This window comes from Hemiscyllium ocellatum, chromosome 3, assembly GCF_020745735.1.
Source record: "Hemiscyllium ocellatum isolate sHemOce1 chromosome 3, sHemOce1.pat.X.cur, whole genome shotgun sequence".
NCBI lineage: Eukaryota > Metazoa > Chordata > Chondrichthyes > Orectolobiformes > Hemiscylliidae > Hemiscyllium > Hemiscyllium ocellatum.
In genome coordinates, this window is record NC_083403.1 from 131735894 (window position 1) to 131750448 (window position 14555).

Genomic DNA, 14555 nt, shown 5'->3' on the forward strand with positions numbered 1-14555 from the left:
ATTGTCAAAGTCTATTAATTTTCTACTACAATTGAATTATCTTTGTATCGTGTTCTGATCCCAGATAATGCTAATACTAGTCAAGTCAGATTTCAGAATTAAACCTGCTTAACTGAGCATAATTAATTTTTCCAGCTGGTTTCTGTGATTATTAGTCACTGAAACCTATTCACATTAGACAACAGTTGTTTAACAACAAGACATAAGTTTATTATACAAAGAAATGCAAACAAACAAAAATACAGTTGGAAAGATTATAACACTACACATCAATACAAAGTTTTAATCTATTTCTCAAAACAATATATTCCAAGATTCAATCGTTGGAAAATCTCAGCCGAAAAGCGTTTTAAAATCTTGACTTAACTGATTATTTCTAGTTTCTTTCTACGGAGACAATTTTAGAATTGCTTTTCAAATCCGATGGCATGAAGCTTGCACCATTTTGATTGCATGAAGAAGAATTTGGGCTAACAACAAGAGGGCTTCTTCTATCCCAAACTGTCCTGATTTAGAAGTTCCTCAGAATAGAAAATGCTTTTGCCGGGTGGTAGTTTGTTGCCCTGAACTGCAAACTCCTGCTGAGGAAAAACATTTTCCCTTTTAACTAAACACTTTTTTTTAGTTCGGTTCAGAAGAAAATGAGCTATTAGTTTTATACTGTTTACTCTTCCTGTCATAAACTCAAAATGATAAACATCTCCTTAATTAACACTGGACAAGGTGCACCAGAGATTTGATGGCAGTCATGCGTCTTTGTGGAACTGATATATGTATGCCACTGTCCCAGAATGAATTCCTAACCTGTTATATAACCTTCACACAACTAACTTGAGCTATCTGCCTCTATTTTGAAATGCAAATCCAATTTCATCACAATTATAATTCAGCTTTGGAACAATGTCCTAAATAGGACCAAATTTTTTAATAAACGTTTGTCCTACAGCAAAGATAAATTATTTGGCTGATTAATGAGGACTGAATTAAAGACATTTCAATAAATACTGAATCTTTGTGCAATCAATGACGCTTGCTCCAGGCAAAATAGCAAACCCTGTAAAAGGGAAACATATTGCAATAAATCAGCCCTTTTCTTTGGTGTTACTGAAGAATCAGGAGATTGGTACTAAATTATACATAATTAGACATCATTACAAAAAAAAAGACCTCACTTGATGGATCTACAATTACACCTTACAGAAATGAAGCTTTAAATAAATTACACCAAGCTCAAAATCTACTCATGCAAGTAAACCAGTTTATAAATTGAAGTGATTGATAAGGGAAGATTTGATTAAAATGCACCTTGCTATTAAGAGGATTTAACTTCTATTTAATCATATAATACTAAAATCAGTTGATTGCCATCTAGTTGGGTGAAAGAAATTATTATAATTGCAGATTATAATGAGTATTCACAATTGCTGATACAGAATTCAGAGCTGTAACATATTTGTTTCCCTAAGACAGCAATAACAAAGTGTGGATAGAATGTGATTTGAAGTTTTATCACTGCATGTCCTGTAAGCTTAATAAATCCATGTTCCTTGACCTTAATGCTGAAGAAACCTTTGGATTTGAGTTGACAGAACATCTAACCAGCAAAACAAAATTTCAAGCTTCGGCCTCATCATGTTGTTGATGCATTCACTGATTCTGATGATGCAGCATCCCCTTGAGATCAGAAGCTCCAACGTTGAACCGTTTCCATGACCTCTTCTCCCTCTCCCACCGGGATCTCTCCAACAATACCTCCACCACCTGGCTCACCCAAATACATACACTGTCTTAACAGGCTCCCTCACCATTACCAGCTCCCACTCTTCCGACTCGCATAACAGGCTGTCTCCCAACATAATAATCGCAATTTAATTTAGAATGCACATTTAAGACAAATAAAACTTTCCAAGGCATTGCACAAGATACTAGTCAAGGAAATTAGAGCATAAACCATAAAAAGGAACATTACAGTAGATAGTCCAAAGCTTGGTCAAGAAAATGGGTTATTAAGCAGACCAGGGAGAGCTACACAGTCACGACTGAGGGAATGGAATTTGGAGTGAAATCTAAGTCAATGGCTTTACTCTTCCTAATATAGAATTGGAGGAATCTTTCATTGTCAGAATTGGAGTTTTTTTTTTGAAAAAGTAAATCGGCACCAACTAAACTGTGTCTCTCAGTAAATTAACAAAGTCAGTACTGGATGTGTTTATTTCCTAGTCCACTTGTTCAGAGATGTTGTTTCACACCTCTGGAGCAGGTGGCACTTTATCCCAGGCCTCCAGGTTCAAGGGTCAGTATTGGACGTTTTAGAATGATTTCTAATCAATTTGTTCAGACATGTTATTACATATCTCTGAAGCTGGTGGGACTTGAACCTGGAACTTAAATTTGGGCCTTCTGGCTCAGAAGTAGGGACACTATCACTGCACCCCAAGATCATTCAGTACTGGATGCTCGATGAGCAGTCTGAGTGTTCACATGTCAATGCTTAATGAATTATGTTTTCAGGTAATAATTTGATTATCAATATATAGAAATAGAAGGGGAACAGAGAAAAAGATCCTTGTGAAACATCAATATTGACAACCCAGGAGCAGAAAAAGATTCCTAGACTAGTGGAACCAGCTAGATGACAGTGGGGAAACATTGAAGCAGTGTGTTGTGATCAACCATGTCAAAGGTGGCAGACTGATAGAGAAAGATCAGAAGGGAATACTTTAGCTTTGTGCTTGACGTAACAAATGGAATCATAAAATAGTTACAGCTCAGAGTGAGATCATTTTGAGGCCCGAGGAATCTGTGACACCTCTCTGCAACATCAATTTAGCTAGGCCTTGCCTGCTCCTATAACTTTTTAAATTTTGCTTATCAAATTTATTTTTGAAAACTATACATCTGTTTCCACCAGCCTTTCAAACTGTGTTTGGAATGATTCACTCCATAAAATTCTTTTTCCTTTCATTACCTAATTCTTTTGCCAATCACTTTAAACTCATGCTCTCTGGTTTTCAACCTCTCTATTGATGGAAACAGTGCATGTACAATCTTTAAGCCTCTCATGAGTGTAAATATTTTTACCAAATCTCCTTTCAACCTAATCTTCTCTAAGGAGAACATCTCTGGTAACTGTCCATCCAATCCACCACTTCCTCAAAGTCAGCCATTTGTCTACCCGCAATTCACTATAATCTCAGGTTTCATGTCATCTGCAAATTTCAACATTATGTGCTGTACAAACGAAGTCTAATTCATTGATATCAACCAGGAATATTATTACTGAAGTCTGGGGAATCTTATTGTACACCTTTGTCCAGTCATTTGTGATTTGGTCAGAACCATTTTGTACTATAAGAAGCATGTAAAGTTAATTGGAGGGAATTCAAACATGGACTTGAGAAAGATGGGCATAGTTTTGGGAGATGACATCAATGTCGAGGGCTTTGGCATGAAAAGGAATATTGAATATGGGACAATATTTGCAAAGTATGAGGAGGATAAGAGTTGCTTTACTGAGGAAAAGGTGATGATGGTTGACTTAAGACTTAAAAAGGGAAAGGGCTAGCTTGAAGAGATAGAATGCTCTATCAGCTAGTATGGGAACTAGGGAGGAAGCTAGATGGTAAGCAGTTTAATGGAAATAGGAGTTGGGAGAGTAGGAGAGAGGAGAAAGTGAGGACAGCAGATGCTGGAGATCAGAGCTGAAAATGTGTTGCTGGAAAAGCGCAGCAGGTCAGGCAACATCCAAGGAACAGGAGAATCGACGTTTCAGGCATAAGCCCTTCTTCAGGATTCCTGAAGAAGGGCTTATGCCCGAAACATCGATTCTCCTGTTCCTTGGATGCTGCCTGACCTGCTGCGCTTTTCCAGCAACACATTTTCAGTATAGGAGAGAGGTCATGTGAAAATTATGTGCCCAGAGATGCCATGAAAAGATAGCATCAAATGCAAGTTCGGGGTCAACACAGGGAACTGTAAAGCAAGTTTTCTCTGGTGGGTTAGGGAAACTGCAGAGGGAGCAGATTAGATGGTCTCAATTTTAATTATCAGAACATTTAAGCTTTTTTTCACTTATTTTAAAGGCAAAATACTGCAGATTCAGGAGATCTGAAACAAACAGAATGATGGAGAAGCTCAGCAGGTCTGCCAGCATCCGTGGAGAAAGAAACAGAGTTGACACTTCAACTTGGGTTATGTCTCTTTTTCAGAGTTGAACCGTGTTGGAATGTGTTTTATTTTTGATTTACTTATGACAGAGGCAGAAACCCAGAACAAGAACAAAAGGGATGTTCGTGGTGAAGAGGAAAGAGAGATGGAGGTTTATAAAATAATGAGGGGCATGTTTATGATAAATAGACAAAGTCTTTTCCCAGTGGTGGGGGAGTCCAGAACTAGAGGGCATAGGTTTAAGATCAGAGGGGAAAGATATAATAGAGGCCTAAGGGGCAACATTTTGATGCGGGGGTGGACGTGTATGGAATGAGCTGCCACAGGGAGTGATGGAGGCTGGTACAATTGCAACATTTAAAAGGCATTTGGATGGGTATATGAATATGAATAGGAAGGATTTGGAGGGATATGGGCCAGGTGCTGGCAGGTATGACTAGATTGGGTTGGGATAGCTGGTCGGCAAGGAGTAGTTGGACCAAAGGGTCTGTTTCTGTGCTATACATCTCGATGACTATGTAAAATGTGTGTAAATTAAGGGGTGAAAAAGGGCATTATGGATCTACTGAGAGCAAAGTAAACAGGACAAAGTTGTGACTGCATGTAGATGTGAGAGAGAGAGGAAGAGAGGAGGGCAGGGGGAGCAGGAGAAGAGAGAACACAAGAAAAATGAAGAACTAACATAACATAATCAGTTTCTGAAGTTATTGAGCTCAATCTTGAAACCTTGATGCTGTGAATAAATAGAAATTGCTGGAGAAACTCAGTAGATCAAGCAGCGCCCACGGTGAGAAAGCAGGCTTAAAGTTCTGAGTCCAGTGGCTCTCCATGAGCATCAGAAGTCATCTTTGCAATAAGGGGATGGAAATACGAGCAGCGAGCAGGGGACAGGTCCAACAAGGGGGAGCAGGTGTATCAGGGCTGGATAGCGCCTGGGGACAGCTAAACCAGCGGAACACAACTACAGCCTTTCCAAACACAAACTGCTCCATCCACTCAGCAGGTCTGGCAGCATCAGTGGAGAAGCAAACACTGAGCTGACGTTTCAGGAACAGTGAGGCTTCTTCAAAGACTCCACAGCCTTTCGTGTTGTGCAGTCAGCATCCTCCCTCCCTCACTCACTCACTCTCCTTCCTTTATTTATTTATTTCTCTGTCTCGCCCACACATACACACTCAGTTGTCTGTCTGCTCACCTGCGCCTCACTCTCCTGCAGCCACTCGCTGTGAACCAGCAGGTCGTACAGAACGTTCTCCTCTTCCACCGCCATCGTCACCAGCGGAAACGGCCGGAAGTGTGTGTGTGGGGGGGAACATACATCGTGTGACACCGCCGGAAACAACAACAAAAAAGGGTGGAGGGAGGGGGGGGTCCGTCACTCAAATGCGTCCGGCACATCCAAATTCGATCTTTTTCCCCGAAGAGAGAAGCGGTGAAGGAGGGGGGTTGGTGGTCGGCTGAGTATTGGCCGGGGGTTTGTTTCTGCCCTTTGTGCCGGGTGGAGCTGGTTGACCCTGACCCCCCCGTGCCGGTGCCGGTGCCGGTGCCGGTGCCCGTGGGTGGGGGGTGTCCTCGGGACAGAGCTGTGCTCCGAGCTCGCGCGCGGATCACCCCAACGGCGCGAACATGGCGGCGTTCTCAGGTCAGGCTGCTGCCGTTTGATAGTTTATGTGGATATAAATATATATTAAAATGTTAATGTTGCCTACACATCTCTCTCTCTTTCTATCTTTCTTTCTCTCTCTTTTTCCTTTTTCTCTCTCTTTCTCCTTTTTTCTCTCTCTCCTCTCTCTTTTTTCTCTCTTTTTCTTTCTCTCTCTTTTTCTTTCTTTCTCTCTCTCTTTTTCTCTCTCTCTCTTTTTCCTCTCTCTCTTTCTCTTTTCTCTCTCTCTTTCTCTTTTCTCTCTCTCTTTCTCTTTTCTCTCTCTCTTTCTCTTTCTCTCTTTTTCTCTCTCTCTCTTTTTCTCTCTCTTTTTCTCTCTCTTTTTCTTTTTCTCTCTCTTTTTCTCTCTCTTTTTCTCTCTCTCTCTTTTTTTTCTCTCTCTTTTTTTCTCTCTCTTTTTTTTCTCTCTCTCTTTCTCTCTTTTTTCTCCTTTTTCTCTCTCTCTCTTTTTCTCTCTCTCTTTTTTCTCTCTCTCTTTTTCTCTCTCTCTCTCTCTCTTTTTCTCTCTCTCTTTTTCTCTCTCTCTTTTTCTCTCTCTCTTTTTCTCTCTCTCTTTTTCTCTCTCTCTTTTTCTCTCTTTCTTTCTTCTTTCTCTCTCTGAAGCCTCGGCCAGCTGAGGCCGGGGTAAGCAGGTTCTCCGGGGCCTTTAAGTTTAAGGCCAAAAACAACGGGATTTACAACCTAATGTTAGCACCTCCCCCACCGCCGAGTTACTGAGCTGCTGGAAATGGTTTAATCGCTCGTGGACGCTTCCCCGGGAGGCCCCACTGTTGGAAAATCTCTAGGTCTGAAAACGCACGATTCCTCGCACGGACGTGGCACTGTCACCCCCTTCATGCGTTTATATTAGGAGTGGTGCTGGAAAGGCACAGCAGGTCAGGCAGCCTCCGAGACCGCCGGCTGGTTTCTCCTTGCCCCCTTTCTAAATCCCAGCTCGGTTCCAAAGCGCTCTCCTCGCATGATCTGCCTTTTTGCAACAAATCTCTCTGTTAATATCCGCAAGGTCGTTCATCTGCAATGGTTCTAAAGATCCAACTTTTGCTTGACGCGCCTTTGGCCTCGCCCTGGGATGTTTGCCGATGCTAAAGATGGTTTATTAATGCAGTTTCTTGTTGCATTAGGGCGTCATGTTGCGGCTGTACAGACCATTCGTCAGTCCACTGAGGTTGCTGCTTTCAATTCTGGCCTCCCTGCTATAGCTCAGATGTTGCGAAACTTGAAAGGGTTCGCAAAAGATTTACAGGGATGTTGCCAGGATAGGAAGGTTTGAGCTGCCGGAAGAGGCTGAATAGTTTGGGGCTTTTTTAAACCCCTGGTGTTTCAGAGGCTGAGGGGTGACCTTAGCGAAGTTTATCAAATCTTGCGGGGCATGGATAGGGTGAATAGCCTCACCCAAAGTGAGGGAGTCCAAAACTGAAAGGTAAAGAAGTGGCAGATGGAGTACAGTATGGGAAAATGAGTGGTCATGCACTTTGGTAGGAAGAATAGATACCAGGACTATTTCTTTTTCTAAATGGGGACAAAATTCAGAAATCTGAAGTGCACAAAGACTTGGGAGTTCTTGTCCAGGATTTTCTCAAGGTAAACTTGCAGATAGTCAATAGTTAGGAGGGAAAATTTAATGGTGATATTTATTTTGAGAGGACTTGAATATAAAAGCAGGGATGTACTTCTGAGGCTCTATAAGGCTCTGGTCAGACCACATGTGAAGAATTGTGCGCAGTTTTGGGCTCCACATCTCGGGAAGGGTGTACTGGCCTGGAGCAAATTCAGAGGGGGTGCACGACAATGCTCCCATGAATGAAAAGCTTAACATATAAGGAGTGTTTAAGGACTCTGCGTTTATACTCAATGGAGTTTAAAAGGATGAGGGGGCAATCTAATTGAAACATACAAGATACTGAATAGCCTGGACAGAGTAGAAGTTGGGAAGATGTTTCCATTGGTAGGAGAGACTAGGAACCAAGGACTAGGCTGTTAAGGATCAAGGGGGTCAGAGTTACAGGGAGAAAGTGGGAGAATGGGGTTCAGAAACTCTTCAGCCATGATTGAATGGCAGAGCAGACTCAATGGGCTTAATGGCCTAATTTCTGCTCTTAAGTCTTATAGTTTCAAGGTGAGACAGAGGACAGAAAAAGGACCTGAAGGGCTACTTTTTCAAGCAGTGGAAGATCTATGTATGCATAGAACAAGAAGTGGTGGAGATGGGTACAGTTACAACATATAAAAAGCATCTGGGTTGGTACATGATTTGGATGGGTTTAGAGGAATATGGGCAAATAGAACAAGACTAATTTAGAATGTCTGATTGGCATGGATGATATTTGATTTATTATTATCACAAGTACCTAAGTGCAGTGAAAAGTTTTTTGCATGCAGTTCAGATAGGTCATAAACAAAGTTTGAACAGAGCAAGGAATACAAAGTTACGGCTGCCTACCAAGTACACAAAAGACAAGATCAATGTTAGATTTGAAATTTGGGAAGCCCATTCAGAAATCTTAACAGCGGGGAAGACCAAAGGGCCAGTTTTTGTGCGTTATGACACTATGACACTCTGTACTTCAGCAGTTGTAATAGGTTTATATTTCATATGGATGGTACATAAAATTACTTGTAGACTCTCGAAAGAGATGGAAACGTCCTTCCATACTTAATTCTGTTCCAGTGTTTCATTTAGCCACGATCCCATATTCACATAAAACCTACATGAAAGTGACACAAAACAAATAATTTCTGAATTGTCTTTTCAAATGCTGACAGATGTATATAGGATATCAGACTCCTAAGATGGAACTCAGAAGGTTTGAAAGGATTGCATTTGATTTCAATGTTATACAATGTGGCAATTGTTTGGCTGATTATTTCATTAATTTAAATGTTGTATTTCTAAAGCACAAAACAATTCAGAATCAGAACTGTCATGAAATTATTCAATGCTAGCTGTTTGTTTATTTCTTTTATTGTTTGCTAAAGAACTGTTTTCTTTTTAAAGAGATGGGTGTTATGCCAGAAATTGCCGAGGCAGTAGAACAGATGGACTGGCTGTAAGTATGATTTCTAAGCTTATTCAAACCTGAATATTGTATATTATGAGGTCAGATTTGAATTAATTTTGCTTAGGTTTAGAAAGTCATTAAACATTAACCTAAGGATGGATTATTGAAGAAAAGTATAATAATGGAGATCGTTAATTGGTCAATTCAGGAATTTGTTATCTAGGTAATTATGCCTGAACTGATTTTTCTTTAATAGAAGGTCTTGCTAGCAGTTACATAAAGCAAAGATCTGCAGATATGGGACGTCTAGGAAAACAAAACAGGAATTAATGCAGGGTCTTCATACTCAAACATCAACTGTGTTTTGTCTCCAAAGATGTTTCCAAACCTCCTGAGTTTCTCAAGCAATTTCTGTTTTTGCCTTGCTATCAGTTGTCCAGTAATTATATATGTCTTTAGTAATGGCTTCCAACTACCTAATTGCAAAGTTTGGTATGCATAAAAATAATTGCTGTAAAGGAAAAAAAAATTCCTTCTAAAATTTCCTGCGTTGAGGTTGAAATGCCTATTTTCTTTAACTATCTTATGTGAATCAAGTAGGGCCTGTTCTACCAGAGGTGGTAATTGCATCCACAGTCACCAATTCAAATGAAAACTGGCATCAATCAAGGAGATCCGCTTCCTCTATAATGCATAATTTTAGGTTTTATAACAATCAATGCTATTATACCAAAAGTAATTTTACAGTGCAGTGTCCCTCACCCTTTCCACTCGAAGATGCAAACATTTCGCCAACATGAAAATTAAGAAAAGAAGTTGGCCCTTTGAGCCTGCTCTATCATTCAGTAAGATCTTGGCTGATGAGAGTATTCTGTCTTTCTGCCCCATCCTCTCTTTTCTCTCATTTGTGAATCTGCCTACCTCGATCCTAAAAATATTCAAAGGCCTTGCTTCCACAACATCTTCCAAGAGTGTTCTAGGACACACTCAATTTTCAATTAGAAAAAGGATCCTCTTATCTCCATCTTAAATCGATGAGTTTTTTAAAAAATCCATTACTCTTAGTTCCAGTTTCTCGCACGAGAGGAAGCTCTCCTTTCAGACACACCTTGTCAAGACACTCTGGCAAATCTGCCAAACTCCAGTGGATTCAAAACTAGCCTATATAGTATTTCCTCAGAAAACAAACTGCCATTCCAGGTTAGTGTTGTAAGCCTCAGAACTGCTTCCAACACAGTTAAATTCTCCCTTTAAAAAAAGCAGACCAATAATATACACTACTCCTATGTCCTGTATAATTTAAAGATAACCTCCCCTACACTTAGATTCAATTCCCCTCATAATAAACAATAAGCTAGCTTTTTCTCATACTCTAACTTTCCCTTTTCCATTAATCAGGATATTCTTTGCTGTTGTTTTGGGACCACAACTTTTCATTTCATGCAGTAACGATCTTCCTGAAGGAACTGAGAGCATTCTGGCTACATTTGCAGATGATACAAAGGGATCAGATTGCTTCAGGGAGGGTGCAGAAGGATTTGGACAGGTTAGGAGAGTGGCGAAGAAGTGGCAAACAAAGTACAATATGGGAAAGTGTGAGCTCATGCACTTTGGTAGGAAGAATAGAGGCATAGCTGAAAATGTGTTGCTGGAAAAACGCAGCAAGTCAGGCAGCATCCAAGGAACAGGAGAATCGACGTTTCGGGCATAAGCCCTTCTTCAGATTCCTGAAGAAGGGCTTATGCCCGAAACGTCGAATCTCCTGTTCCTTGGATGCTGCCTGACCTGCTGTGCTTTTCCAGCAACACATTTTCAGCTCTGATCTCCAGCATCTGCAGACCTCACTTTCTCCTCGAAGAATAGAGGCATAGCCTAATTTCTAAATGGGGAGAAGATTCAGAAGTCTGAAGTGCAGAGGCTTGGGAATTCTAGTACAGGATTCTCTCAAGGTAAACTTGCAGGCTGAGTCAGTAGTTAGGAAGGCAAATGCAATTTGGATATAAAAGCAGGGATGCAACTTCTGAGGCTCTGTTAGGCTCTGGTCAGACCATGTATGACATATTGTGTGCAGATTTCGGCTTCATATCTCAGGAAGGATGTATTGGCCCCGTGGCGTGTTCAGAGGAGGTTCCAGGAATGGAAAGCTTAATATGCGAGGAACCTTTGAGGACCCTGGGTTTATACTTAATGCGTTTAAAGGATGAAGGGGGATCTAATTGAAACACAGAGAATACTGAATGCCCTGGACAGAGTAGATGTTGGGAAGATGTCTCCATTGGTAGGAGCGACTAGGACCTGAGGGTACAGTCTTAGAGTAAAGGCAAGACAGTTTAGAACGGAGGTAAGGAGAAAGTTCTTCAGCCAGAGAATGGGGAATCTATGGAATTCATTGCCACAGAAGACTGTGGACCCGAGGTCATGGAATATATTTAAGACCGAGAGAGGTAGGTTCTTGAAGATCAAGAGTTCCAGGGAAAAAGTGGGAGAGTGAGGTTGAGAAACATATCAACTATGATTGAATGGCAGAACAGACTCGATGGCTGAATGACCTAATTTCTGCTCCTGTGTCTGATCATTTCTTCTTCTTCTGACACCTTACAGCTGTGCCACTAATTTTCCAGTGCAATTTTGTGCAGCAAACTATTTCTTCTTTGGAAAACTTAACAAAATGACTTGCAATTCCTGATGCTGGATTGTTCTGATGTAGAAAACAGGAGACTGTAGGCCAGCTACCTTGACATCTATTGTGGGGCAAATGCTAGCATCAATTATTAAAGAGGCTACAGGTGGACATTTTAGAAAAAGTCAAGGTGAACAAGAAAAATCATCAGTTTTCTGAAACGTACATCATATTTAATCAATTTATTGGGGTTCCTTGAGGGTGTAATGGACACCATGGATAAATCTGCGGATGTTCTCTGTTTAGATTTCCAGAAAACATTTGACAGAATATTACTTAACTAGAAGGTACTATTTTCAAATTAGGGGTCACTTTTTTGCACAAAAAGAAGAATTTGAACATTTTACCAATCTTGGAATATTCAGTCTCAAGGCGCTGAAGGTGGGATCATTGAATATTTTTAAGGTGCATGATGATTTTAGTTAGGCAAAGAAATCAAAGGCTATTGGAGTAAATTTCCAATCATGTGTTTTGAATTCATCTTCTTGCATAACAGAGCAGGGTTAGGGTCCTGAATGACCACCTTCTGTTCTTAATTCATCTGTTTAGATGAATTGTTGCCCCTTCAGGCTAAATCAGAACAATTATTTTCATGTTACAACTAGTAATGCTGGATTTTTAAAATTGTTTGGTCGTAGTTATTAGTTATATGTGTAGATACCATCTTCCTAACGTAGCGAGTTTCTTCAGTCTTCCAACAGATATCCAATCTGAATCTATACCTTTGATTCTGGGTGGTGGCGATGTGCTGATGGTGAGTGGATTGCAGTGTTTAAGCGTGTACACAGTAATATTTGTTACAATTGGTTGTATTGGCCTGGTTTATATTTTGTTCATTATGTACAATTCTGAAGAATACAGAATGACATCTTATTCAACTTAGGTGCTCACTTCTAACCTCTAACTTTCCAGGCAGCAGAAACTGGCAGTGGCAAGACTGGAGTAAGTACAGAATAATTTAATATCAATTTTTGAAAATATCATGTGTAAAACAGTGAATGCTGATTAGACACCATTATGGTGAAATATACAGTATTCAGCAAATTTGAATTCTAGATGTCAGAGTTCCTGAAAAGCATTTGTAAAATTAATTGAGGTAGAATTTCAGTTACTGTATTGAGTACAATATTTTTTAACAAACATATTTGTTTTTAGGCATTCAGTATACCAGTTATACAGATTGTATATGAAACACTCAAGGACCATGAAGAAGGCAAAAAAGGGGGAAAAACATCGGTCAAGACTGGTGGTGCAGGTAGTGATGCTAAGATTGCTTTAATATGTAGATGAAAATGTCCCATTTTGAATGTATCTTTTTTTTGACTCCAGGAACACAGCTGAAAAATACATTCTCCTCATATATGCATAGTATTCTGACTTGGGAATAACTTGAGATCACAAGATATGGCATTTGATATTTTTGGTGCATTTAAGGATAACTCTTGACTTGTCCTATCCTAACTATGTATGACATGTGGCAATTGAAATGTTCCTAGTTTTTTTTTGAGTTTGAAAATGCTATTTTTGTTTGCTTATATTGTAAATGTAAGCTTTGACACAAGCTCATATTCGATGAGATCATGTGCTCCTGTTCAATCTTTAGGAATAAAGTTTTTAATATATTTGTAGCACGGTATACAAAGGACTGAAAGTAAGAGAAAATGAAAATCAATTCTGTCAGTTAATCAATGATAGTCTTGAATGTTTAGATATTTTTAAGCAAATTCCATAGTGTATTTTTTAAGATACTTAGAATTTGTGATCCTGATACCTAGAAGCATGGTATACTGTCAGTATTTTGAAACTTCAGTAACATAATTTGGGAATTTTATTAATGCATGCTCTTTTCTTTTCCAGTATTTAGCAAATGGCAGATGAACCCCTATGATAGAGGTTCAGCCTTTGGTAAGTAAAATCTTAATTTTGTTAAATGTTGAACATAAAGATGATGTATGCTAGTTTTCTGGTTGCTATTTTTGAGCGATCACAAGAGCAAGTAAAGACATGAAAGTTTTTAGGATAAAAATTTATAAAAATTGCAACTCTTGAAACTGTAATTTCATTTAAAATGCTCCATGTAGAGTTATTTTAATTAAAACTAATGTTGTTTTGTTGACGGTGAACGCAAATGATCAGCTTTATAACTTTTTTTTTCCAAAATATGGCTTATGAAGAAAGCAGCCAGACATGTTCATGTTAATGGGGGTAATTTTGTGACATGTGAATGTAAATTGCCTTAATTCATATGAAGGAGAAATGTCTCTCTCTTTAATTTATTCCATATCCTGTTTTTTGTTTTTGTAACATTGCTTCACAGCGTCCTAAATGAATTTTTCAAGGAATTAGTCCAGATTGCTCAACTTTAATTGTTATACCACACTGGAGTACTGTGTTGAAATCCAAACACCTCTGTTCCCAGAGTTGTCACAAAAGTTTAAAAACTGTAAAGAAGCACAACATTTTTACAAAATTTCCCAATTTACCTGATATTTTGACCTTGGCGCAGGCTTCTGTACTTAACAAGAATTATTACTTAAGAAAAGTGAATAGATTATAACAACAGAAACAATGGTAAATTATCAGCATGTAAGGATTTTTTAAGTTAAAATCTAACCTCCTTATAAAACTTCCTGTATGCTGATAGACAGTGATGCTAAAAGTGCAGCAATCCCTTCCACAATCCTTATTTTTTAAAATAGTCCTTTACAACTTCATCCCTAATCAAAAATGAAGAATAATAAAAAGATGCAATAAATACACAATTATAGCATTATGGTCAACCATAACCATCTGTCTTCTATGCTTCTATTAATTAACCTGCTATGCATCACCTCCCCTAATGAGGTGTATTCCATGTCTTAAAAACTATTTGGCAAGGATCAAGAGAATTCTGTACTTCCTGAATCTTGGAATCTTCAGGGATGGTACAAATCCGGAGCTTCCTTCCCCATGCTGAGTTGTTTAATATACTTTGAAACCAGTTGTGTTTCTTGGCTAAAGAAATTCAAGAATAAAGAACAATGATATGTAAATGAAAGTGAAATGT

At 39.2% G+C, this 14555-nt stretch overlaps 2 protein-coding genes across 3 annotated transcripts in view; one reads left to right on the forward strand and one right to left on the reverse strand.

The window, feature by feature from the left end:
- Positions 1–5440, reverse strand: part of nbas (NBAS subunit of NRZ tethering complex) — a 255796-nt gene extending 250356 nt beyond the window's left edge. For both annotated transcript variants that reach the window (XM_060853540.1, XM_060853560.1), the window contains exon 1: positions 5363–5440. In XM_060853540.1, the coding sequence (XP_060709523.1) occupies positions 5363–5437 (75 nt within the window). In that variant the 5' untranslated portion in view covers positions 5438–5440. The remainder of the gene's footprint in view (positions 1–5362) is intronic.
- Positions 5441–5554: 114 nt separating this feature from the next.
- The window catches only part of ddx1 (DEAD (Asp-Glu-Ala-Asp) box helicase 1), a 37880-nt gene continuing 28879 nt past the window's right edge, over positions 5555–14555 (forward strand). The window contains exons 1-6 of the mRNA XM_060853573.1: positions 5555–5809; positions 8826–8877; positions 12200–12263; positions 12422–12451; positions 12665–12764; positions 13367–13414. Of these exons, the coding sequence (XP_060709556.1) occupies positions 5794–5809; positions 8826–8877; positions 12200–12263; positions 12422–12451; positions 12665–12764; positions 13367–13414 (310 nt within the window). The 5' untranslated portion in view covers positions 5555–5793. The remainder of the gene's footprint in view (positions 5810–8825; positions 8878–12199; positions 12264–12421; positions 12452–12664; positions 12765–13366; positions 13415–14555) is intronic.